Raw genomic sequence first — 24,618 nt, forward strand, 5'->3', positions numbered from 1 at the left:
GTTTCTAGTTCTCGCGAGAGAAAGCGCAAAGCCTGTCGGGAGGGATGCGCTGCAATCTCTAGGTTTGCCCAAAATGGCAGCCTTGGAAGAGGGATTCACGTTGTCTGCGGTACCCTTGGGTGCCGGGCCTAACGGACTCCTAGGCGTGGAGCAGAGCGACAAAACAGACCAGTTTCTAGTGACGGATGGCGGCAGGACCGTCATCCTCTATAAGGTGAGGGTGATGTGATCGGAGAGCCCCCCGCTGAGGTCTCGCCCCTTTCTGAGCACGGAGCCAGAGCTGCAGGTTTCTCACAGCTTCAGAAAGATCGTCGAGCGGCTTATTGGCCTCTCCCGGGCGCTAAATGAGGTCTAGAATAGGAGTCGGTTGTTCTTCTGGAGAAAGAGGCATATTTCCGACTTGCCGGCGGCAGAGCGTCTGAGTGCACGTGGGCTAGACTCAGAAAGGAAAGGAAAACCTGTGCTTGCGCTTCGCATCTCCCGGAGATGGCCCTAAGATCCCCTCCCGGGGTTTCTGTTTTCCCAGCTGTCCGCAGAAGGGTTGAACAGAGATTGGGCGGGAGAGAATGACCGGCAGCGTGGGAACAGTGGTTTAACTTTGTGCCCATACACTTTCCCCCCCCCCTTTGGGGAAAAAAGGTTTGCAGATTGTTTTATTTGATTTCTTAGTAGCTTGATGGGAATCTTGATTCCGAGTGAGTGTCTATTGCCAACGAACTACACGCTGTAAATCCTGGAGTTGAGTCTTGGGCAGGCTCTGTAGGTCCCGCCCCCTTTTTATCCAAACTGTTGACTCACCACTCCTTAACAGTTTTGCTTTTAGTGGTCTCATAGAAAGTAATTATTTTTATCTGGACTGCTGAACATAGTTTCCCGTGTCTTTAAGAAGCTAGCTATCTACTTTGAAGTTTTGGAACAGGTTGCCAACATTTCCTATAGTGTTTGCTGGTCTTGAGTCTTTCTGATGACACTGTTGGCTTTTACCTCCACTGTTAAGTGGACTTAAAAGTTTTGCAATTCCTGCATGAAAATACAGTGACTGGAATTGGCATGATCCCAGCTATACCTACTCAATTTCCCATGCCCCCGTTCCAAGGCACAGTGGAATCCCATTCTTTTAAGTGTACTATTTACTGAAAAGTGTTGCTAATTTACTTTTTTTTTTTAGTAACTTAGTTATATTTTCTTTTTTCTTTTCCTTTTTTTTTTTTAGATTTTATTTATTTGACAGAGAGAGCACAAGCAGGGGGAGTGGCAGGCAGAGGGACAGGGAGAAGCAGGCTCCCTGCAGAGCAGGGGGAGCCTGATGTGGGACTCCATCCCAGGACCCCAGGACCATGACCTGAGCTGAAGGCAGGCCCAGGCGTCCAGTTATATTTTCATTTTAATTAATTATTAAAAGTTTTTTACATATTTTTTAAAGATGTACTTATTTGAGAGAGGGAGAAGCAGACTCCTGCTGAGCAGGGAGCCCGATGGGGGGCTCATCCCAGGACCCCGAGATCATGACCTGAGCCAAAGGCAGACACTTAATCAGTTGAGCCACCCAGGCACCCCAAGTTTTTTATATTTCTAATTGTAGTAAAATACATACAACATACAATTTACTATGTTAACTGTTTTTTAAGTGTACCGTACAGGGTATTAAGTATGTTTACGTTGTGCAGCCATCACCACCATCCATCTCCCAAACTCTTTTCATCTTGCAAAACTGAAACCCTGTACCATTAAGCAATAACTGCCCATTTCCCCAGCCCCTGACAACCACCATTCTACTTTCTGTCTTAAGTGGAATCGTATAGTGTTTGTCTTTTTGTGACTACTTACTTTTTTAATTTAGGAAATTTATTAAATGTTATTTTTTTTTAAAGATTTAATTTATTTGACAGAGAGAGACAGCGAGAGAGGGAACACAAGCAGGGGCAGAGGGAGAGGGAGAAGCAGGCTCCCGCCAAGCAGGGAGCCCAATTCGGGGCTCGATCCCAGAACCCCGGATCATGACCTGAGCAGAAGGCAGATACCTAACAACTGAGCCACCCAGCTGCCCTTAAATGTTATTATTTTAATTCTTTCTTTGTCTTGATTGTAAATTTAATTGCTTGTAATGTCTGAAATTGACTTTTTGAATATTTTATGTTATCTTGATTTTACTAGGTTTCTGATCAGAAACCCTTGGGAAGCTGGTCAGTGAAACAAGGTCAAATTATAACATGTCCAGCTGTGTGCAACTTTCAAACTGGAGAGTATATTGTTGTACATGATAATAAGGTGAGTTTTAAAACTTTTTATATAATAACATATACAACAGAAATCAAATGTTGATTTATTAACTATTTGTGTTAGATATAAGTAGAAATTGGAATGCTTTTTTAACCTGTGTGTGTTGATTTAAGGTTTTGAGAATATGGAGTAATGAAGATGTAAACCTGGATAAAGTATTTAAAGCTACAGTAAGTCTTTGGATTTTTCTTCTCTTTTTTTTTTTTTTTTAAAGATTTTATTTATTTATTTGACAGAGAGAGACACAGCGAGAGAGGGAACACAAGCAGGGGGAGTGGTAGAGGGAGAAGCAGGCTTCCTGCGGAGCAGGGAGCCCGATGCGGGGCTCGATCCCAGGACCCTGGGATCATGACCTGAGCCGAAGGCAGACGCTCAACGACTGCGCCACCCAGGCGCCCCCTTCTCTTTTTTTTAAAGATTTTTATTTATTTGAGAGAGAGAGCATAAGCGCGGAGAGGGAGAAGCAGGCTCCCGGCTGAGCAGGGAGTCTGATGCAGGGCTCAGTCCGAGGACCCCAGGATCATGACCTGAGCCGAAGGCAGATGCTTAACCCACTGAGCCACCGAGGCTCACACATTAGTCTTTGGATTTTCTAATGTGTCTGTTAGCTTATTGGTGAGATGGAATAATTTGTAATGTAGTATTTTGCTTATCTTAAATACATCTGTGAAAGTGACCATAAAAGTTATATCAGCTTTTCATTCGTATCTTGGAACACATCTTAGTTCATGAGTTAATATATTAGAAAATAGAAACTTTATTATTACATGAGATTAAGGATTTAAATAATTCCTGAATGATATATTTGCAGTTTTTTTCCATGAGTTTAGATGTTTATGGTGTGTCCCATGTGAGAACTTCACTGTGCCCTTTCTTAAAATAGGTAGAACAGACCCTGCCAATTTTATACATTATATATTTTTAGAGTGCACAGAATGCAGTAAGAAAGAACCTTGAGTAACTGTGCCTTTTCTACTGATGACCTAAAGTGTGTGTGTGTTTTTAACGATTTATTTATTTGAGAGAGAGAGCACGCACAAGTGGTGGTGGGGGGATGGTGCCTGGAAGAGGGAGAGAGAGAATCTCAAGCAGACTCCCCTCAGAGCACAGAGCCAGGCGAGGGACTCGATCTCATAATCCTGAGATCATGACCCTAGCCAAAATCAAGAGTCATAAGCTTAATAGACTGAGCCACCCAGGCACCCCTGACCTAAAGAGTGTTAATTAATTTTTCTTACTTATAAAATGAGGGTCTCAAACTAGGGTAACCTTGAAAGTCCCTTCCAGTTCTGAATGTCTAACTAAATATAATTAGCAAATTTTAGAAGTGGCGCATAATAGAACTGATTGAGATATAATGGCAGTTATCCCTTGGACCCTTGAAACTTCTGTCTAGCTAACTGTGCTGTCTGCTGGCCCTCGTCTTTTTGTTTACCTTGCAGTGACACGATCCTTAATTTTACAGTGGGGTTAACTTCTTTTCTTGGGCTTACAGGCTGTAGTTGTAATGACGGCACCAGTCCTTACCTAGCACCAGGACTGCTTGAAACTGCAGTACTGCCTTCGTTTCTACTGCTCCCCACCTTCAGGGTTTGGAGATCCAGCTTGTACCTAACCTCCAGCACTCCCAATGGAAGGATAAACCAAAAATGCATAAAAATGATGACTTTAAGGGTGGCTCAGTCAGTTAAGTGTCTGACTCTTGATTTAGGCTCATGTCATGATCTCAGGGTCATGGGAACAAGTCCCACATTGGGCTGTGCACTCAGTACGGAGCCTGCTTGAGATTCTCTCTCCCTCTGCCCCTCCCCCTGCTCACCCATGCTCTCTCTAAATAAATAAATAAAATCTTCTAAAAATAAATAAGTGAAATCTTTGAAAAGTGATGATTTCAGGGGAGAGCAGGGGATAGGGTAGGCAGAATAGGAGCAAAAGGCTTCTGTGTATGTTTTATGTTGTACTTTTTTTTTTTTTTTTTAAGATTTTATTTATTTGGAAGAGAGATAATGAGAAACAGAGAGTATGAGAGGGAGGAGGGTCAGAGGGAGAAGCAGACTCCCTGCCGAGCAGGGAGCCCGATGCGGGACTCGATCCAGGGACTCCAGGATCATGACCTGAGCCGAAGGCAGTCGCTTAACCAACTGAGCCACCCAGGCGCCCTATGTTGTACATTTGACTTTGGAACCATATAAAGCTGAATCAAAATGAAAACAAATCAGTTCTTAAAAAATAAGCTTTCTATAAATGTCCTTATTCTCTTAGGTAGCAGCTGTTTTAGAATGTTTTAAAAACATTGTATTCTTATGTTCTTCTAGTTGCCAGCTGAGATATATAGGATACATTCAATACAAGGGACAGAACCCTTAGTACTCTTCAAGGAAGGTGCTGTTCGTGGTTTAGAGGCCTTGCTTGCAGAGCCCCAGCAGAAAATTGAAACTGTTATCTCTGATGAAGAAGTGATTAAGTAAGTTCCAATACTTGTAAGTGAATTTTTTCTGTAATAAAAATGAACTGTGCATGTTTTTTGTAACATTCTTTCCCTTGTTCAAAAGTATTTTGGTTATAAACCTAATAAAAGCTTAATTAAAAACCATTTATATGCCATTGACCAAATTAGCATCCTCCAAAAACCTCTAGAATAATAGGTCATTGGGGAAACTGTAGGGTTATATGACTCCTGTTTTGATGACAGAAGACTGGATAGTAAGTTATTTGAAGATGAAGTGGGTAATGCCATGAGACCAAAACCTCTGTTTCTGTTATATTGCCTTGACTGCCAAGGTCAGAACCCTTACCCCTGAGGACAAGTACAGTTTGTTGTTAGTGACATCATGATAGTGTTTTGAGCACCCTGCTTTTCCCAGATTCTGGAAAAAAACTGGGAAAATGACTCAAATTTTCATGATTTCACATTTCTCCAAACCCCATTATTTTATCATGTTTCCTGTTTAGTTAACTTGCTGCCTCTCCTGGCCCACTTGATGCAAGCTCAATTTCTAAAAGTCAGAGGGAAGGCTTGTACTTAGTGAATAATGTGGACAACGGTCAGGTGTACCTTGGACTGCCCTGTTGAATGCCTCTAATGTGTGAGCAACTGTGTTTGGAGGAAATCTTTAGGAAAAAGGGATACAGGTAGATGACCTGAGTTCTGATGGCCACTTTGCCAGAATCTGGCTATGTAGCCTTGGTTACAAGCCCTTTACCCTCCCTGTACCTCATATCCCTCTGTCACTTAAAGAAGGCGGGTGAGATCCTAATGTTTTCCTCAGAGCACTAGTCCCAAAAGTGACTGAAAAAGGGGAGGGGAGGGATCAAATAAGTTGAATAACACTGCATACTGTCACACACCCACCCCTTTGGAACTTTACAATTCACGTGGTCTTCAAAGCTCTGGGAAGTTCAGCCACTTGCATTTAGTCCACAAATTCATTTGACAGAGAAATGCCTACTAATTCTGTGTGATGTGTATTTTGAAGCCCTGAATTAAGTTCCATGACATCTCTTTGACTCTAAAAAATATTTAATAGAAAATATTCTCTGAAATTTAGATTGATAGGTTTCTCTCAGCTGGTGATTTGGCATTTTATAATTTTTCTTCCTATTTTTTTAGGTGGACAAAGATTTTCATGGTATTTAGGCATCCTGTTTTAATCTTTATTACTGAAAAAGTAAGTGATAGCTTTCATTCCTGGCCTATTTTGTGACATTTCAAATTCACATATATTATTTTTAAACTAAAATTGGGCTTTAGTATTTCTCTCGGAAGATTTTTTTTTATTGTGTATCTTTTTTAAATACTAAAAAATCTGGTTATGAAGAAATATTTTTTTTATAACGTTTTTACTTTAATTGGACAAGAGGTTTTTAAGCACTCATTAAAGTAATTAGAAGAGAGTGACAAGTGGCTTTAACGTTTAAATATAGTTGGTTGAAATGGGAATATTTTTAAATAAAATAACCTTTTTATGTGCAGCACGGAAATTACTTTGCTTACATACAAATGTTTAACTCACGTACCTTAAGCAAATACACGCTCTTACTTGGACAAGAAGAAAAATCTGTTATACAGAGTTTCAGTGCATCTGTGGATCGGAAATTCATCTCTTTGATGTCATTAAGTAAGTATTTTTCTTTAAACTTGCAGCGATTGTAAATAAAGGATGGTGGGTTTTCTGAGTTAGAGTCCTAGGTTTTTTGCAGTTTTCTATTGTAGCACTTTCCTTCACATGCATTCTTACAAGCATTTGTGCCTTCATTTTTTGCACTTTGCCATATCTGGTCATGATTAAGTCAGTGGTTCTCTGTAGGTAACTTTTATGTCTTAAGATTTATCTGGTTAGAGTTAAGCAGTAAAATTTAAACCAGAAATAAGGGGTGCCTGGGTGGCTCAGTCCATTAAGCATCTGCCTTCAGCTCAAGTCATGATCCTGGGGTCCTGGATTGAGCCCCACATCAGGCTCCCTGCTCAGCGGAGAGTCTGCTTCTCCTTTTCTCTCTCCTTCTGCCTCTCCCCCTGCTTGTGCTTGCTCTCTCTCTCTCAAATAAATAAAATCTGTTAAAAAAAAAAAAAAGATGTATCATAAGCAATAAATAATAATATAATACCAACAAAAAAGGGAAAAATAATCTTTTATCTTTATCATCATAAGGCCAGGTTCTTTGATACTGTAATTAGTGAAGCATAAAATAAGGGGCCCCTGGGTGGCTTACTCCGTTAAGCATCTGCCTTCGGCTCAGGTCATGATCCTGGGGTCCTGGAATCGAACCCCGCATTGGGCTCTCTGCTCAGTGGGGAACCTGTTTCTCCCTCTCCCTCTGCCTGCCACTGTGCCTAGTTGTGCTCGCACACGCGTGCTCTCTCTCAAATAAAATCTTTAAAAATAAATAAATAATAATAAAACTAAGGTTGGTATTGAGTGACTCCTCTAATTCTCTTTTCTAGCCTTAACATTTAGGGTACCCTTCTTTGAACAGTGGTGGAGGCAGGTGAGTTAAAGGAATCTAACAAAGCATTAATGGCCTATGCGAGCCAGCATTTTATAGATTTGTTGATGCCTTGTAGATTATCTCTATCAAATGGTCTAAAGTATAACCCTGATCTTAGGTGACTAGGAAAAAGAAAAATGCCTTGTGGTGTCCTCTTCATCCTGCCCTTTATGGCTCCTCTTGGAGTTGTCTTGAGAGAATTAAGGGAGGAAAAAACAAGGACATTATTTCCATATTATCACAATTTAAAAATCTTTTTATTGTCTTTTTTTTTTTATTAGTTTCAGAGGTAGAATTTAGTGATTCATCAGTTGCATATAACACACAGTGCTCATTACATCAGGTGCCCTCTTTAATGCCCATCACCCAGTTATCCTTTCCTCCCACCCCAGTTAAAAAATCTGTGAAGTTTTTTAATGTGCAAATGTTTGCAATGGCTATTAAGAAAAAGTTCCCATCATTTATCTTATCTAGAAGGTCTTTGGAATCCACTTAATGCCTTTGCTTAAGAGGGACTGGTTTTCTTTTCTTTTCTTTTTTTTTTTTAAGATTTATTTATTTATTTATTTAACAGAGATAGAGAGCACAAGTAGGCAGAGCGGCAGACAGAGGTAGAGGGAGAAGCAGGCTCTCCGCCGAGCAGGGAGCCCAATGCAGGGCTTGATCCAAGGACCCTGGGATCACGACCTGAGCCGAAGGAAGCCGCTTAACCAACTGAGCCACCCAGGCGCCCCAAGGGACTGGTTTTCTTATAGTTTAATCTGTAAGATATACTTAGTGGTTTGGCTTGATTTGGTTTAGTTTGGTTTTTTAAGTAGGCTTCATGCCCAGCATGGGGCTTGAACCCACAACCCTGAGATTAAGAGTTGCATACTCTACCGACTGAGCCAGCCAGGTGCCCCAGATATACTTAACTGTTAAATGAAAGTTTACAAGTTAAGTTTTTAGCTTAGTGAATGAACACTGAAATAAGGGAGTCTGAACCAAAGGGTCATAAAATCTTCCTGTAACATAGCTAGAACCACAATAACATGCCAAAATTCAATTGACATGCCAAAAAACAGTAATTCCTTACGGTTTTCAGGGTGATACATTAACGAGAAATGTCATGTATAGACCAGAAGGCTAATTAATTTTGAATGTGAGGTATATCCTTTTAGTGAGTAGATTGTCTTCCTGCAGGTCCCTCTCATATTTTAAGTTATTGTAAGTCTTTAGCTGTTGTGACATGTCTTAGTGAGAGTTTTATTAATAATATTCCTCCCTCAACTTGAGGTTTGTAGTGCAATTTAAGGGAAAGCATAGAGCGATGTGATTGTTAAATTTGTTTATTTTTCTGGGTGTATCCTGTATCAAATTGGTACAACTTATGAACAACCTAGTACCTTTAACTGTAACAGATGGAGAACTGTCCTTCAACTGATAATGAATAATACTTGTTTCCAACAGGCTCTGATGGATGTATATATGAAACCTTGATACCAATACATCCAAGTGACCCAGAAAAAAATCAGAGGGTGGTTAGGTCACTGTTGCTCAAGACTGTGGTGTCTGGTAATGCTCGAAATGGTGTTGCACTCACCGTCCTGGATAAAGATCACCTAGCGGTCCTAGGACCACCGCTACCAGCTTCCAAGGGTGACTGAAATCTGTTCAATTAAGAAGTCCTTTGGATTTTTCCTTCAAAGTGTACCCTTTAGTCTTCTTTTTCTTTTTTATTTATTATCACTTACTCATTTTCTCTAGTGTCATACTCAAATTATTTTTGTAGCTTCCTAACTCTCCTTGAATAGGTCTGTGATTTCATCTTACATTCGTTAATTATTTTTTAAATTTATTTTATTTTATTTTATTTATTTATTTTTACTTATCTCTACACCCAGCACTCAAACTCACAACCCTGAGATCAGGAGTCACATGCTCTACTGACTGAGCCAGCCAGGTGTCCCATCTTTTTAACACATTTCCTTGTATCACTACCTTGCTCATGACTAATGTCTTAAAGGAATAAAAACTGCCAGTGTCTGCCAACCCATAGGCATTTGATCATTGGTAAGCCTTGTGGTAGGGATTCAAATTCATAGTCTGGTGACATTTCAGCAGAAAGGAAATCCACTGGACTTGGACATCTTGAAATTCAGGGACTGCTAGTATGCTTTTTCATCTCTGACTTCAGAGCATCCTTCTCATTTTCACTTCACCTTGCCCCCCAAATACCCGTCCGCACGCGCGCGCGCACACACACACTCGTTGTCTGTCACAAAGAACACATTTGTTCTGGCCAGCGCGAGAGTGGGGTCTTTCAGGCAGTGCTATGAAATTCAGAATCTTTTTGTCTAGTATTCAGGCTCTCCCCAGTCTAGACCCCCATCCACTTTTTCCAGTCTCTTTTCTCAATTTCGGAGCAAGAATCCTCTGATTTATTCAGCCCAGGCTCCCTGCTGTACACTTAATCTGCCTGTCCTCATCTGTGTACTTTGTTCTTAGGTTTCTCCCTCTTACTATTAAGATAGGAGCTACTAGTTACAGCATAGCTATACTGTGCCAAGCCTTTTACGTATATTATCTTGTTGTTTGTATCATTTAATCTTCCCACAATACTAGGAGAGAAAGTGGTTACTAATAACACTCCTGTTTTACAAATTAGCAGATAGGTATTGGATAACTAAGTAGAAGGACTCTTTACTTAGGCTATAGACCTTACTGATCTTCAGTCCTGGTGTTTCGTCACTTTACCATGCTGTGCTTCTCTCTCTCCCACCATCATCCCTCTTTCTGGTTCCTGCTCTAACCCTCAAAGCCTGGTAACTACTGTTAGAGCTTCCTATGTCTCTTTCTAGAGTGTTTTCACATGTGTACAAGCAAATACTACTATTATTTTTCTTTCCTCTTCTTTTTATGTGAATGGTAGCATACCATGAACACTTGTGCACCTTATTTATTCGCTTACCTGAGAGGTCCTAGAGCCCTTTCTATATCAACATTTATTACTAATTTATTATGATTGTTATTATTAACCCTTTATGCTTTTAGGGCAGTGTAAGGTTCACAGCAAAATTGAGGGGAAGGTACGTAGATATGCCATATGCCCTCTTCCCTCACACATGTCCACTTCTTGTCGTAAGATCTCATTTCCTTGAGTTTCTGTGGCAATCACTGTCGTTATTACTCATTTTATACCTCATAAAGCAAGACTTATGTGTTTAACTATGACTCTCCCTAGTCTACCCACTTCCTTCCCCACCATCCTCAGCGTCACATATTTATATGTGGCACGACATCTGAATTTGTATGTCTTATTTTATAGAATGCCTCTCCATATGGAACACAAAGTTTCAAACACTACAGACTTCCAAAGAGCTACCACAGGGGACCAGCGGTCAAGTAAGTTTTTGTTTTTGGGGATTTTCAAATTTAGTTACTTTTGTGCGTGATAAATGTAGTATAAAGGAAGAGACTTCAGATTTAAATAATTTGGCAGTTTTTGATTAAAATAAATTGAGAATTATTTTTTACCTGCAAGGTTATTGTTTCAATTTCTGTTAAGTTTGTCACTTTTCAGTTATAGGCAATTTTAGATCAAGGGAGAACAATGAGTAAATAAAACATAGCTGTTCTTTGGTTTGATGTTTTTATTTTTGTATTTGTTTATAAATATTTTTATTTTTTATTTTTCAAGTATTCTCTACATCCAGTGTGGGGCTTGAACTCACAACCTCGAGATCAAGAGTCACTTGCTCTATTGACTAAGCCAGGCAGGAGCCCCTACTTCTGTATTTTGAACCATACGCTAGGACTGTTACTTTTCCTAATAAATTAGTCTTTTAGGTTATATGGTAAACATTATCGTGGAGTTACATAAGAATTACAATTTTTTAAAGATTTATTTATTTGAGAAAGAGAGGGAGAGCAGGCACAAGCAGGGGGAGGGGCAGAGAGAGAGGAGCAAGAGAATCTCAAGTAGGCTCCCTGAGGAGCGCAGAGCCCACCATGGGGCTCCATCCCAAGACCCTGAGATCATGACCTGAGCCGAAATCAAGAGCTGGTCGCTTAACTGAGCCACTCAGGCGGCCCTTACATAAGAATTATTGAAGAGTTAAAATTTTAGCCAACCAGACCAAACTTTCTGATGCAGGGGTCCTTGTGTATTTTGTTACCCATTTTATCTTCAGTGTCTGTCTGTCAGAGGTGCTCAGAAAGGATTGGTTGTTTAGTGAATGCATATTCATATATAAATAAAATGTAATCAAGACAATATGATGTTACAAATAATTGTGATTAGAGCATAAGGAGACTGGATTTCACAGCATACAATATAGTTTTAATTTATATTTAAACAAATAATAACAAAATTAACCATTCACAGTTCTACCACTCTAACAAACTTGTTTGATTTCCATGTTCCTTTAAGCTTTTTGTTCATATATCTGTCTTATATTTTACTATTTTAAAAATTGGAATGATAAGATAGAAACAACGTTAAATTCTGCTTTTTTCATCTAGTACGTCATTAACAGAGTGCCCTGTTACGGTCCCCTTAGTAATTATTACATTAATAGATGTATAACAGTGGCAGTGTTACTTTTAAATAATTTAATTAGGGGCGCCTGGGTGGCTCAGTCGTTAAGCGTCTGCCTTCGGCTCAGGTCGTGATCCCAGGGCCCTGGGATCGAGCCCCGCATCGGGTTCCCTGCTCAGCCCGGAGTCTATTTCTCCTTCTCCCACTCCCCCTGCTTGTGTTCCCTTGCACGCTGTGTCTCCCTCTGTCAAGTAAATAAATAAAATCTTTAAAATAAATAAAAGATTTTGTTTATTTGACAGAAACACAATGAGCGAGGGAACACAAGCAGGGGGAGTGGGAGAGGGAGAAGCAGGCCTAAGCAGGCCTCCCGCCGAGCAGGAAGCAGGACCCAGGGACTAACAACTGAGCCACCCAGGCGCCCCAATAAAATCTTTAAAAAAAAATTAAAAATAAATTAATTAATTATTTTAAATGCATATATTGATCAGATTTTTATGAGTAAAGAGTGTCCTTTAAATTATGCTTTATTCAGATGTGGGCAAAAATAAGAGCTGTGTAAACCTACCCAGGTAATAAGTTGTACATGTGAGATTATTCTGGAAAGTTGCTTAACTTTGTTTTGTCATTTTTGTTATATTAAGATTGCTCATACCGTAAGTTATTGTTATAAATGCAGCTCAGATCTTAGAAGCGAAAAAAAAAATTGCTTACATTTTTTATAACATTTTTTTGTAGCTCTGGTATTATGGGGAAAATTTATTTATGCTACATGGAAAATTTCTTACTGTGGTTCCATATAAGTGTGAAGTATCTTCATTAGCAGGTGCTCTTGGAAAACTCAAGCATAGTCAAGATCCAGGTAGGAACTTCTGTTTGTAGTTTTTATTTTTTGTTTGTTTGTTTTTTAAGTAACCTCTGTACCCATTGTGGGGCTTGAATTCATGACCCCTGAGATCAAGAGCTGCATGCTGTACTGACTGAGCCAGCCAGGCGCCCCAGGACCTTCTGTTTTTTATTAATATAAACCATTTTATTAACTTTCAGTTTGATGTAGATTTCTAAAACCATCAGTTTACAGAGCCCGTTTTTGATGTTGAAATTTGACACTGTTCTTTGAAGTTTCCTTGACCCAGGTATCTACCCTGGGAACAGTCTACATTGCAGGTATTGCTGCAGGCTGAAGAGCTACACTGTTTTTAACACCAGTGTTCTGACTTCAGGGGCAATGGGAGAGTCCCCCAGACAAAATCATGAATACTTTTACCCTCCTGGGTTTACCAGTGGTCTCATCTGTTGGCTTAGTGTTGCTGGGCGCATAGCCTTAGACTGTATTGTAACGTACTGATCTGGGGTTCTCAGGGGAATTCAGTGATCGTTAAAGCCTCTCTTAAATTGTGCACAAGTGGTGGTTTTTTGTTGTTCTTTGGTTGGCTAAATCTAGTAGGTCAAAAAATTCCAGAAATTGTATACTTTGTGTTTTCTTAGGCCCTCAGACTGTGCCTCATTTTGTAAACTGGGAAACATCTCAGGGATATGGACTTGGATCCCAGAACTCAGAGCAGTCGAAGAGAATCGTAAGTTTGGTAGTTGAAATAGAAATGTTAATGCAAATATGCAAAAAAAAAAAAGAAAAGAAAAAGGTGGAATTACCTTAATGATTTGCATCTCTACAACGCTTATAGCTTTGATCTTTTTTTTAAAAAAAGATTTATTTGAGAGAGAGAGCACACGTATGCACGCAACTAGGGAGAGGGGTAGTGGGAGAGGGAGAAGCAGACTCCCTGCTGAGCAGGGAGCCTCATGCAGGACTCAATCCCAGGACCCTGAGATCATGACCTGAGCTGAAGGCAGACGCTCCACGGACTGAGCCACCCAGGCACCCCTATAGTTTTGATCTTAGTGACAGCAATTTGAATCTTGAACCCAGTAACCTGACATCTTTTATCCAGAAATGACATGTGTTGTCTAGTAGTTAATTTTTATGGGCATGTGTTTGTGTAAGACATAGGCGTGAAAATGCACAGTTTGCAATTAGTAATGATGCCTTCCTGAGTATAGAAATTTTCTGCTTAAGAAACAAAAACATTAAAAGTCTTAAAGGTATTTAAGTTAGTTGAGATAAACCCACTTTTCACTATAACAAAATGAAAGTATTTTAAGAAGTTTTTGATTAGAGCATAAGTTTCTTTAGGACACTTTGAGATCCTAACCAATTTATTTAATTCCAGTTAAGGAGAAGAAAAATTGAAGTGAGTGTACAGCCTCCAGCGTCCAAACAACTTTTGTCAACTATAAAGGTAAGTACAATATTAGAAACATGAAAAATCAACTCAGGTGGTTAAAAGAAATCCCATCTACTTTTCATTCTAATTTTTATGATCATTTTTTATATCTGTAGCTAACAATTGTATAGTGTATTAAGGTTGTCAGAGCTCTCCAGTACTTCGGCTTATTTGGCTCTAAGTATTTTGTGAAGTCACTGTAATGGTGGTGGCCTCATCCCTCTCTCTTTCCCCTTTGCAATGAATATATTTGTAACTTAGCCTCTTAAAGAATTTGATTTCTAAACCCTGGCATTGTGTTTTGTTTTGTGTTGTGTTTTGTAGTTTGTCTTTGTGTAGTGAATTGAGCATCAACTCCAATTTCATGGCAGCGCATGAATACTGTTAATGATTTAAGAAAACGTTGAGCTAGGAGCTTTTAAGTTCAGAGTGACCTTAATGTACCAGACTGAACTCTGTTACTTCTGCCCTTTCAGAAAGATTCAGAAAAACACATTGAAGTAGAACTATGTAAATTTTTGGCTATTAAGCAGACACCTGACTTTCATACTGTTATTGGGGACATAGTATTAGAACTTCTGGGAAGACATAAAGCAGAACCATCATTTTATCCCCGGAACTCTTTGATGCAGCTTATCCAAACACATGTGCTTTCTTACAGGTAAGTGTTTCTGTATGCCCAACTTGATATGCATAACTTTTTTGACCTTGTTTTTTTACTAATTTTCATACTCTGAAAAAGCTTATACAGTATTTGTGATTGAGATTTTTCTTAAGATACAAAAATGAGTCCCGTTGTTTTGTCTTAGCTTGTGTCCTGGCTTGATGGAGGTTGCCCTAGAGAAAGCAGATGTGCAGATGTTGCAGCTCTGTCTGCAGCAGTTCCCTGACATTCCTGAGTCAGTCACCTGTGCTTGCTTAAAAATTTTCTTGAGGTAAGTTAGAAGTTGATGGTCCTTTTTCGTTAGTGATTTTTAATCCTTTACATTACTTGATTTCTGAAACTGCTTACAAAATGAACATTTTTCCAGTGAGATCATGCAGTGATAAGGATTCATTTCTCACTTTCAATTAACATGGTAGCATGAGTGATGACAGTCTTCAAGAAGCAGAAATCAATATGGAATCAGTTTCTGACTATAGTGATTCTGTGCAAGAGGAGAAGATGGAAGAGCAAACAGAAATTCTTCACAATGGCTTCAATCCTGAAGAGGAAAACTGTGAGAACTGTGACCGGGAGTTAAATGAAAAGCCTCGGGACGCAGCAGAGGAGACCACTTCGTGCCCTGTGATACCAAAGAGAGCAGCTCTGCTGTATCCTTTGAAATAGTTTCCCTGGCCTTGTCTCTTTACCTACAGTCAAGTGCCATGCAGTACCTAGGGAGTAAATAGATCATTTCAAATGCTTGCTTTTCTGTTTTTCCATCTTTTTCAGTTTCTGCTGGAAAATGGAGTATATGCAAACAACTTACTTAAGCCTGATTTAAGAAGCTTTGTGGGGTGCCTGGGTGGCTCAGTTGGTTAAGCGACTACCTTCGGCTCAGGTCATGATCCTGGAGTCCCAGGATCGAGTTCCGCATCGGGCTCCCTGCTCGGCAGGGAGCCTACTTCTCCCTCTGCCCCTCCCCCCTCTCATGTGCTCTCTCTCATTCTCTCTCTGAAATAAATAAATAAAATCTTTAAAAAAAAAAAAAGAAGCTTTGTGAAGGCAGAAACTTTATCGATTCTAAAAATTAGTATTCTGGATAAATACCAGTTATAGGGGTGAAATATTCCAAGTGACCTCTAGTATTTATGAGAAAGGTCAGTGATAGAGCTCTTTGAGAAAAGTAAAACTTCCTATAAATTTAGAAGAGATATCATTGGGGAAGGGAGTTACTCATAATTTCAGTAGAAAAGCCTTTATTTATTAAAACAAGGTTTTCCTTTAGTCCTAAGTAGAAATGCAATTCTTCATTCAGCTTATAGCGAAATGTTTCTTCTGCCTCACTTGAAAGACATCCCGGCACAACATGTCACTGTAAGTGTTCTTAGACATCTATAGAATTTTATTTCTGTTTTTTTTTTTTTTTTTAAGATTTTATTTATTTATTTGAGAGAGAGAGCACCAGATGGGGGAGGATCAAAGGGAGAAGCAGACTCTTCTGTTGTGCGGGGAGCTTGATGCGGGGCTCGATCCTTTGACACCAGGATCATGACCTGAGCCGAAGGCAGACACTTAACTGACTGAGCCACCCAGGCGCCCCTTATTTCTGGTTTAAATTTTACTGCTTAACTCTAACCAGCTTTAGGGCATTTGAAAGGTTCTCAGTTTCTTTCATGTGAATAAGAGTTTTCCCAGCCCCCACGCTGAAAAATTGCGCCTAGGAGACGAGTGACTTTAGGTTGGCAGATCTTAGCATGTTCCTAGTGCCAAGCCTGAAGGCCAGGTAATCCATCTAAGCTGAAGGCCAGGTAATCCATCTAAGCTAAAGGCCCCGTAATCCATCTAAGCTAAAAACAAGTGCCCAGCAGGCTCAGTTGGTAGGGCATGTGATGCTTGATCTCGGGGTTGTGAGTTCGATCCCCATGTTGGGTGTAGAGATTACTTTTAAAATACATACATACATGTTTTATGTATAGATACATGTTTTGGGTGTTTTTTGTTTTTAAGTAGAAACAAAATTGCTGAGAGACGGATTTTTTCTTTTCTACTTATTATTTACAAACAGAATAAGCTCCCCGGCCACCGCTCCCAACCAGATGAACTCCTCATTGATGGCAAAGCCTGCATTTTATTCATTTTTGTGTCCCCAGATGTCTAGCATATTTGTTTGATGTATAATTAAATTCAGTAGCTTCTTAAAATTCTTCAGTCTCTTTGTTAGCTTTATATAGAGAGAACGTTTTTCTATCAAGGTGATAAATTGTCCTTTTTCTTCCTACCCAGCTATTTCTCCAGTATTTGTATTTCCTTTATCTGAAGTGTAGTGAAAATGCTACTATGACTCTTCCTGGGCTACACCCTCCAACCCTGAACCAGGTAAGGTAATCATTTTTTAACTTATTTTTTTATTTTTTATTTTAATTCAAGTATAGATAACGTACACAGTATTATATTAGTTTCAAGTATACAATATAGTGATTCAACACTTCATACAACACCCAGTGCTCATCATGATTAGTGAACTCTTACTCCCCTTCACCTATTTACCCCATCCCCCCACATACCTGTCCTCTGGTAATCAATGGTTTGTTCTATTTAAGAGTCTGTTTTTTTGGTTTGTCTCTTTTTTCTTTGTTCATTTGTTTTGTAAATTCCATATATGAGTGAAATCATATGGTATTTGTCTTTCTCTGACTTATTTTGCTTAGCATTATACCCTCTAGATCCATCCATGTTATTGCAAATGGTAGGATTTCATTCTTTTTAATGACCGAGTAATTCTGTATATTTGTACCACCTCTTCTTTATCCATTTATCTGTCGATGGACACTTGGGGTCCTTTTATAATTTGACTATTGTAAATAATGCTGCAATAAACATAGGTATGAGATAATCTTTTTAATTTGACCTGGTACTGGGAAAACTGTAAAAAAAAAAAATGTTATATATAATGTCAGAACTTGGAATTCAGTTACTGATTTCCCTTTGTCTTCTGGTTCATATGAACCTTCTCCCTCACCATATATACAAACCAGTGGAGTGAGAGGTGGGGAGCATCTCTCAATTTGGTAGGTAGATTTTTAGAGCCATAATTCTATACTAAAGAACTTAAATACATCTTAAATTCCTGATTCTTTGGGGCACCTGGGTGGCTCAGTTGGTTAAGCATTTCAGCTCAGGTCATGATCTCAGGGTTGTGAGATCAAGCCCCCCATCAGACTCTGCACTCAGCGCAGAGTCTGCTTGAGATTCTCTTTCTCTTCCTCTCCTCCTCCCCCAACTTATGCATGCGTGTCTCACACGTTCTCTCTCTAAATAAATCTTTAAAAAAAAATTCTTGTTTCTTTTTTTTTTTTTTTTTTTTAAGATTTTATTTATTTATTTGAGAGAGAGAGAATGAGAGACAGAGAGCATGAGAGGGAGGAGGGTCAGAGGGAGAAGCAGACTCCCTGCCGAGCAGGGAGCCCGATGCGGGACTCGATCCAGGGACTCCAGGATCATGACCTGAGCCGAAGGCAGTCGCTTAACCAACTGAGCCACCCAGGCGCCCAAAAATTCTTGTTTCTTTATTGTAACCCTTTTCAAGAATTTTCTTAGCTTCTTTGGGAGAGGGTGATAATAAGTGTCCTAATCTCTTAAGAACAAGAGAATAGGGCGCCTAGGTGGCTCAGTTGATTAAGCGACTGCCTTCGGCTCAGGTCATGATCCTGGAGTCCCTGGATCGAGTCCCGCATCGGGCTCCCTGCTCAGCAAGGAGCCTGCTTCTCCCTCTGACCCTCTCCCCTCTCATGTGCTCTCTCTCTCTCATTCTCTCTCTCTCAAATAAATAAAATCTTAAAAAAAAAAAAAAAATGTTTTCAAAGAATCTCTTGGTACTCTTTAAATATAGTATTTATTTGAGCAGTTTAAAACATTAAAAAGTTTATTGTGGTTAGGAGGACCTGGCTAGCTGGCTGGCTTAGTCAGGAGAGCATGTGATTTTTGATCTTGGGGTTGTCAGTTCGAGCCCCATGTTGGGTGTAGAGATTACTTAAAAATTTTTTTTAAAAAGTTTATTGTGGTCTAAGAATATGTTACCCTAATTAAGTGTTTGAAACCCTTAATTTGACTACTTAAAATTTTGTTTAGTTAACTTTCGTAGTCAAAAATTCCAACAATACCAAAGGTTGCATCTCCACTCCTGTAGTGCCTCTTAGGGATAACTAACATTAGAGTTTCTTTTAGGGGGCGTGAGGGGCTTAGTTGGATAAGTGTCTGCCTTTGGCTCAGGTCATAAACACAGGGTCCTGGGATCGAGACCAGTGGCAGGATCCCTGCTCAGTGGGGAGTCTGCTTCTCCCTCTCCCTCCGCCCCTCCCCCCCATGCGCTTTAGCTCTCTCTAGCTCGTTCTTTCTCTCAAATAAATAAAATCTTTTTAAAAAAAAGTTTCTTTTGGGGTTCCTAGGTGGCTTATTCTGTGGAACATGCTACTGTCCAATCTTGGGGTTGTGAGTTCGAGCCCCATGTTGGGTACAGGGATTACTTAAAAATAAAACCTTTATTTATTTATTGTTTATAAATAAAACCTTTAAAAGAAAAAGTTTCTTGGGGCACCTGGGTGGCTCAGTCATTAAGCATCTGCCTTCGGCTCAGGTCATGATCCCAGGGTCCTAAGATCGAGCCCTGCATCGGGCACCCTGCTTCGGCAGGAGGCCTGCTTCTCCCTCTCCCACACCCCCTGCTGTGTTCCCTCTCTCACTGTGTCTTTCTCTGTCAAATACATAAATAAAATCTTAAAAAAAAAAAAAAGAAAAAGTTTGTTTTTGTCTGGAAATTTTCTTTTTTTTTAATTAAATTTAGTTTTTTTATTTAAATTCAATTAATATATAATGTATTACTTGTTTCAGGGATACAGGTCTGTGATTCATCAGTCTTATATAATACCCAGTGCTCATTGCAACACATGCCCTCCCCAACACACACCCAGTTACCTCATCCCTCCATCCCCCTCCCCTCTGTGGAAATTTTCTTTCTATACCCTAATTTATCTTCCTGTTGTCTTTCTAACACAAATTAGATCATAGTATGCATGCTATTTGAACCTCACTTTTTTCATTCTGTACTGTGTTTTGGACATTTTCTAGAGCAGTTAACATACATCTGCATTATTCTTTTTTTTTTTTTTTTTTTTTTAAAGTAATCTCTACACCCAGTGTGGGGCTTAAACTCATGACTCAGATAGAGTTGCACACTCTTCCAGCTGAGGCAGCCAGGCACCCCCTGCCTCATTCTTTTTACGCATACTGCTTCATTTTTGTGGATAGTTTTTAATTTATCAGTCCCCTGTTGATTGGCATTTAAGTTTTTTACAGTTTTTTTACTATTTTATTTATTTATTTATTTTAAAGATTTTATTTATTTATTTGAGAGAGAGAGAATGAGAGAGAGCACATGAGAGGGGGGAGGGTCAGAGGGAGAAGCAGACTCCCTGCAGAGCAAGGAGCCCGATGACTCGATCCCGAGACTCCAGGATCATGACCTGAGCCGAAGGCAGCCACTCAACCAACTGAGCCACCCAGGCGCCCAGTTTTTTTACTATTTTAAACAAACCTTCAGTGAGCATCTTTATACAGATACTCTTGTGTAATTATGAGAAAACACCTGTGGAGTAAATTCCCACAAGTGAAATTACTAGATGACGAATACATACATTTTTAGTTAAAAAAAAAATTTTTTTTTAATGATCAACCTCTCCCCCCCCTTTTTTTTCTTCTTACTAAGTAATCTCTACACCTAACATGGGGCTTTAGAACACACAACCTGGAGATCAAGAGTCTGCTCTTCTGACTGAGCCAGCCAGTGTCCCACATGTTTAGTTTTGAAAATGCCAGTACCTTTCTGAAGGGTTTGTGACCATCTTTTCTAGCCTATTTATAGCCCAGTTCTTGAACTGCCATGTTAGGTTCTTTGTCCATTTTTCAATAGCATTTTCTGTCTTTTTAATTTTGGCTAATAAAGAATTCTCTTTGTATTAGGAAGTTAGCCTTTTTTTTTTTTTTTTAAAGATTTTATTTATTTGACAGAGACACAGCGCGAGAGGGAACACAAGCAGGGGGAGTGGGAGAGGGAGAAGCAGGCCTCCCGCGGAGCAGGGAGCTGATACGGGGCTCGATCCCAGGACCCTGGGATCATGACCTGGGCCGAAGGCAGACACTTAACGACTGAGCCACCCAGGCGCCCCAAAGAAGTTAGCCTTTTTTGTGGAGTGTACTATAAGTACTTTTTTCCTATCACTTTTTACTTTTTTCAGTGTAATTTTTGCCATAGATAAGTTTTTAATTTTTAATTTCATTTTTAAATTTTAATTCTTTAAAAAAATTTTTTTTTTTTGTAAGATTTTATTTTTTTATTTGACAGAGAGAGATAGCGAGAGCAGGAATACAAGCAGGGGGAGTGGGAGAGGGAGAAGCAGGCTTCCTGCCAAGCAGGGAGCCTGATGTGGGGTTCAGTCCCAGGACCCTGGGATCACGACCTGAGCCAAAGGCAAACGCTTAACGACTGAGCCACCCAGGTGCCCCTTAATTATTTTTTTAAAAGACATATTTAAAAAAAATTTTTTTTAAAGATTTTATTTATTTATTCATAAGAGACAGAGAGAGAGAGAGAGAGGCAGAGGGACAAGCAGGCTCCCCGCCAAGCAGGGAGCCTGATGCGGGACTCCATCCCAGGACCCTGGGACCATGACCTGAGCTGAAGGCAAGACGCTTAACCATCTGAGCCACCCAGGCACCCTTAAAAGATCTTTTTATTTAGAGAGAGAGCATGGGGGGTGGGGGAGGGCACAGGGAGAGGGAGAAACAGACTCCCTGCTGAGCAGGGAGCCCAACATGGGCCTCAATCCCAGGACTCTCAGATTGTGACCTGAGCTGAAGACATACGCTTAACTGACTGAGCTACCCAGGTGCCCCTTTAAATTTTAATTCTTTAAATTATTAAGCTTTTCCTTTTTGGCTTCATTATGGTTATGTCATGCTTAAGGCTGTTCCTACTCTGAGAATATAAAAATAAAAATAACTACCCTTTCTTTCCCTGGTACATTCATGGTGTCCTTTTCTGTGTTTAATTCCTTGATACATCTAAAATATATTTTGGTGTAAAGAGTTTCATAGGGATCAGGCTTCCCCTCTCCACCCAGATGGATAAATCAGTTTCCTTAATGCTTTTTCATGAGAAATGATAATTTGCATGTTAACTACACCATCTGAAGATGTAGAACTGTGTAGAATACTTTAATAAATGTATAGTAACGAATTTTAGTTCATGGTAGTTCATCTTTAATACACAACACCCTATTTTGGGGGCATTGTGTATATTTCAGAATAGGAGATGAGTGGGTTGTTTTTTTGTTAACTGCCAATTTTTTATTTATTTATTTATTTATTTATTTATTTTTAAGTAATCTCTACACCCAATATGGGGCTTGAACCCATAACCCTGAGATCAAGATTCTCATGCTCCACCAACTGAGTCAGCCAAGAGCCCCAATTTAAAAAAATTTTTTTAATAAAAAGTACTCATTCTTTCTTGGATTAAATATCACTCTGGCTTTCTTTTTACTGATTAATGCTATGAAAAAGATTCACTTATGTTTGTAAAATAGCAAGTGTAAATCAAAAAAGAGTTTTTTATATTGGTTAGAAATTACTCCATTTCTAAACTTAAATGTTTAGATTTTTGTAAACAAGACTAATTTTTTTTTTTTTAAGATTTTATTTATTTGAGAGAGAGAGAATGAGAGACAGGGAGCATGAGAGAGAGGAGGGAGGGTCAGAGGGAGAAGCAGACTCCCTGCTGAGCAGGGAGCCCGATGTGGAACTTGATCCCGGGACTCCAGGACAATGACCTGAGCCGAAGGCAGTCGCTCAACCATCTGAGCCACCCAGGCGCCCCTAAACATTAAGACTAATTTTTATAACGGATGTAATTCTGGACTTTGTAAAATGAATTAACCTAAAATTAAATTTAAAATCTTAACTTGGGCGCCTGGGTGGCTCAGTCGTTATGCGTCTGCCTTTGGCTCAGGTCGTGATCCCAGGGTCCTGGGATCGAGCCCTGCATCGGGTTCCCTGCTCAGCGGGAAGCCTGCTTCTCCCTCTCCCACTCCCCCTGCTTGTGTTCCCTCTCTCGCTGTGTCTCTCTCTGTCAAATAAATAAATAAAATCTTTAAAAAATAAATAAATAAAATCTTAACTTTCCTTTTCCTGTTTGTCTTCAGATTATGGATTGGATATGTCTACTTCTGGATGCGAACTTTACTGTTGTGGTAATGATACCAGAAGCAAAAAGGCTACTGTTGAGTCTTTACAAGTTTGTGAAATCCCAGGTTTGTGATTATTTGATATATACTGAGTTTCGTTGGTACCCAGGTATCACTTAAATTATCATTTATTCTTAAATTTTTATCTTGGAATAGTTATAGGTAGTCATGGAGGATTTGTTCTTGTAGAAGTTATGGTAAAAGTTACTCTGAAACTTTTTTCTTTAGATATGCATTTGTTCCGAGCTCAACAAGATTGAAGTAAGTTTTCGTGAGCTGCAGAAACTAAGTCAAGAAAAGAACAATAGAGAATTATATTCAATTGAAGTGCTGGAACTCTTCTGATATTACCAGTTCTCCTTCATAGACATTTTATGAAGCTCTTTTATGTGAATTCTTCTACTCATCCAGGCAAGAAATGTGTTTTGTTTGTGACTGTCTCTCAGTGACAAGAGAGATGTGTCAGCTAGTACCTGGACCATCACTTACTGATGCGCCTAAGTTGGACTGTAGGTTTCATGTGAACCTATTTTAGTTTATGGACAGTGGTGGGGAGAGGTTCTGAAACTTTTTTTAAATATGTAACTGAGCTGATTTTAAGTAAACTTATTTGTGTATTGATAAAAATCTAATTTCTTACTGTGTGTTTTGATTAGTTCTTCATTTAGTTAAAAAAAAAATCACCATTGAAACAGTGATTCTAAGATGAATGTAGTTTTATCAGAGTCAGAAGCTGTCCCGGCATGTCTGTGCTCCCAAGTGACAAAGGAGGTGACTTCTGTAAGCAGGGTGGGGGACGGTCTTTGTGCAGGCATATTGCTTCTCTTCTGCCACCTTCTTCTGTCCTTTACCTACTTCCACTTACCTTCTTCACATACTCAGGAGTTGAACAATACTTCTTTCTATTTAGTATCTCTGAGACTATCTTCATGATTAGTTGGTAACTTAGGTTTTTGTATTACTAAATAGTAAAAAAGTCTCTTCTAAAAATAGTTTTATAGGTTGATTGACCATAGAATTTCCCATTTTAACTCTTTGGATTTAGGACAAATGAGGGATTTTATGTAGATGAAATGGGTGTTTTGTTTCTTGAAAATAAACTCAAATACATCTTTGTTAAAAATGAAATCATTTTTTTCAGGTGATGAATTAAGATCCCTATAAATAAGTGAAACACTTCTGAGCTGTGCAAGTCTCTGTTGAGTAAATAATTTTGAAAACCTGTTCTAACTTGAAGGGTTAAAATATGTTAAAGACAAAAATTCCTGTAAATTCTAGTGCAGAAATACAAGTTCAAATGTGATTGTAGAGCCCAGAGTTATAGAATCCCAATTGCTTAACGTAATTTGCATTAGAGAAAGGCTTCATTTTAGCTCAGGCACTCTCTGTAAACTTTAGTTACAACTGTGGCAATTAACAGACAGCTTCTTTTCCTCAGTCTGCTTAATCTCTCTTTAATCCTGAGAGAAAGGAATCACAAGGGAACCCCATATATTAACTGTCATGCTCACTTTATATAATAGGACTTCTTGCTCAATTTAAAGTGATGCAGTACTTCTCAGCAGAAATAAAAAATGCAGGTTTTCATAGTAGAGTTTCTATATA

At 39.3% G+C, this 24,618-nt stretch overlaps 1 protein-coding gene across 1 annotated transcript; it reads left to right on the plus strand.

Moving 5' to 3' along the window:
* NOL11 (nucleolar protein 11) lies at nucleotides 1–24,141 on the plus strand. Its single transcript, XM_035026234.1, has 18 exons — nucleotides 1–214; nucleotides 2,155–2,268; nucleotides 2,394–2,450; nucleotides 4,596–4,744; nucleotides 5,891–5,948; nucleotides 6,254–6,398; nucleotides 8,716–8,904; nucleotides 10,574–10,650; nucleotides 12,524–12,647; nucleotides 13,274–13,362; nucleotides 14,017–14,085; nucleotides 14,547–14,731; nucleotides 14,880–15,005; nucleotides 15,154–15,384; nucleotides 16,012–16,090; nucleotides 17,000–17,092; nucleotides 22,972–23,079; nucleotides 23,242–24,141. The coding sequence occupies exons 1-18, from the start codon at nucleotides 74–76 to the stop codon at nucleotides 23,356–23,358; spliced, it is 2,151 nt and encodes a 716-aa protein (XP_034882125.1). The 5' UTR covers nucleotides 1–73; the 3' UTR covers nucleotides 23,359–24,141.
* Nucleotides 24,142–24,618: the final 477 nt, after the last annotated feature.

The sequence above is a fragment of the Mirounga leonina genome, unplaced genomic scaffold, assembly GCF_011800145.1.
Source record: "Mirounga leonina isolate KUSES-001 unplaced genomic scaffold, KU_Mleo_1.0 Mir_197, whole genome shotgun sequence".
NCBI lineage: Eukaryota > Metazoa > Chordata > Mammalia > Carnivora > Phocidae > Mirounga > Mirounga leonina.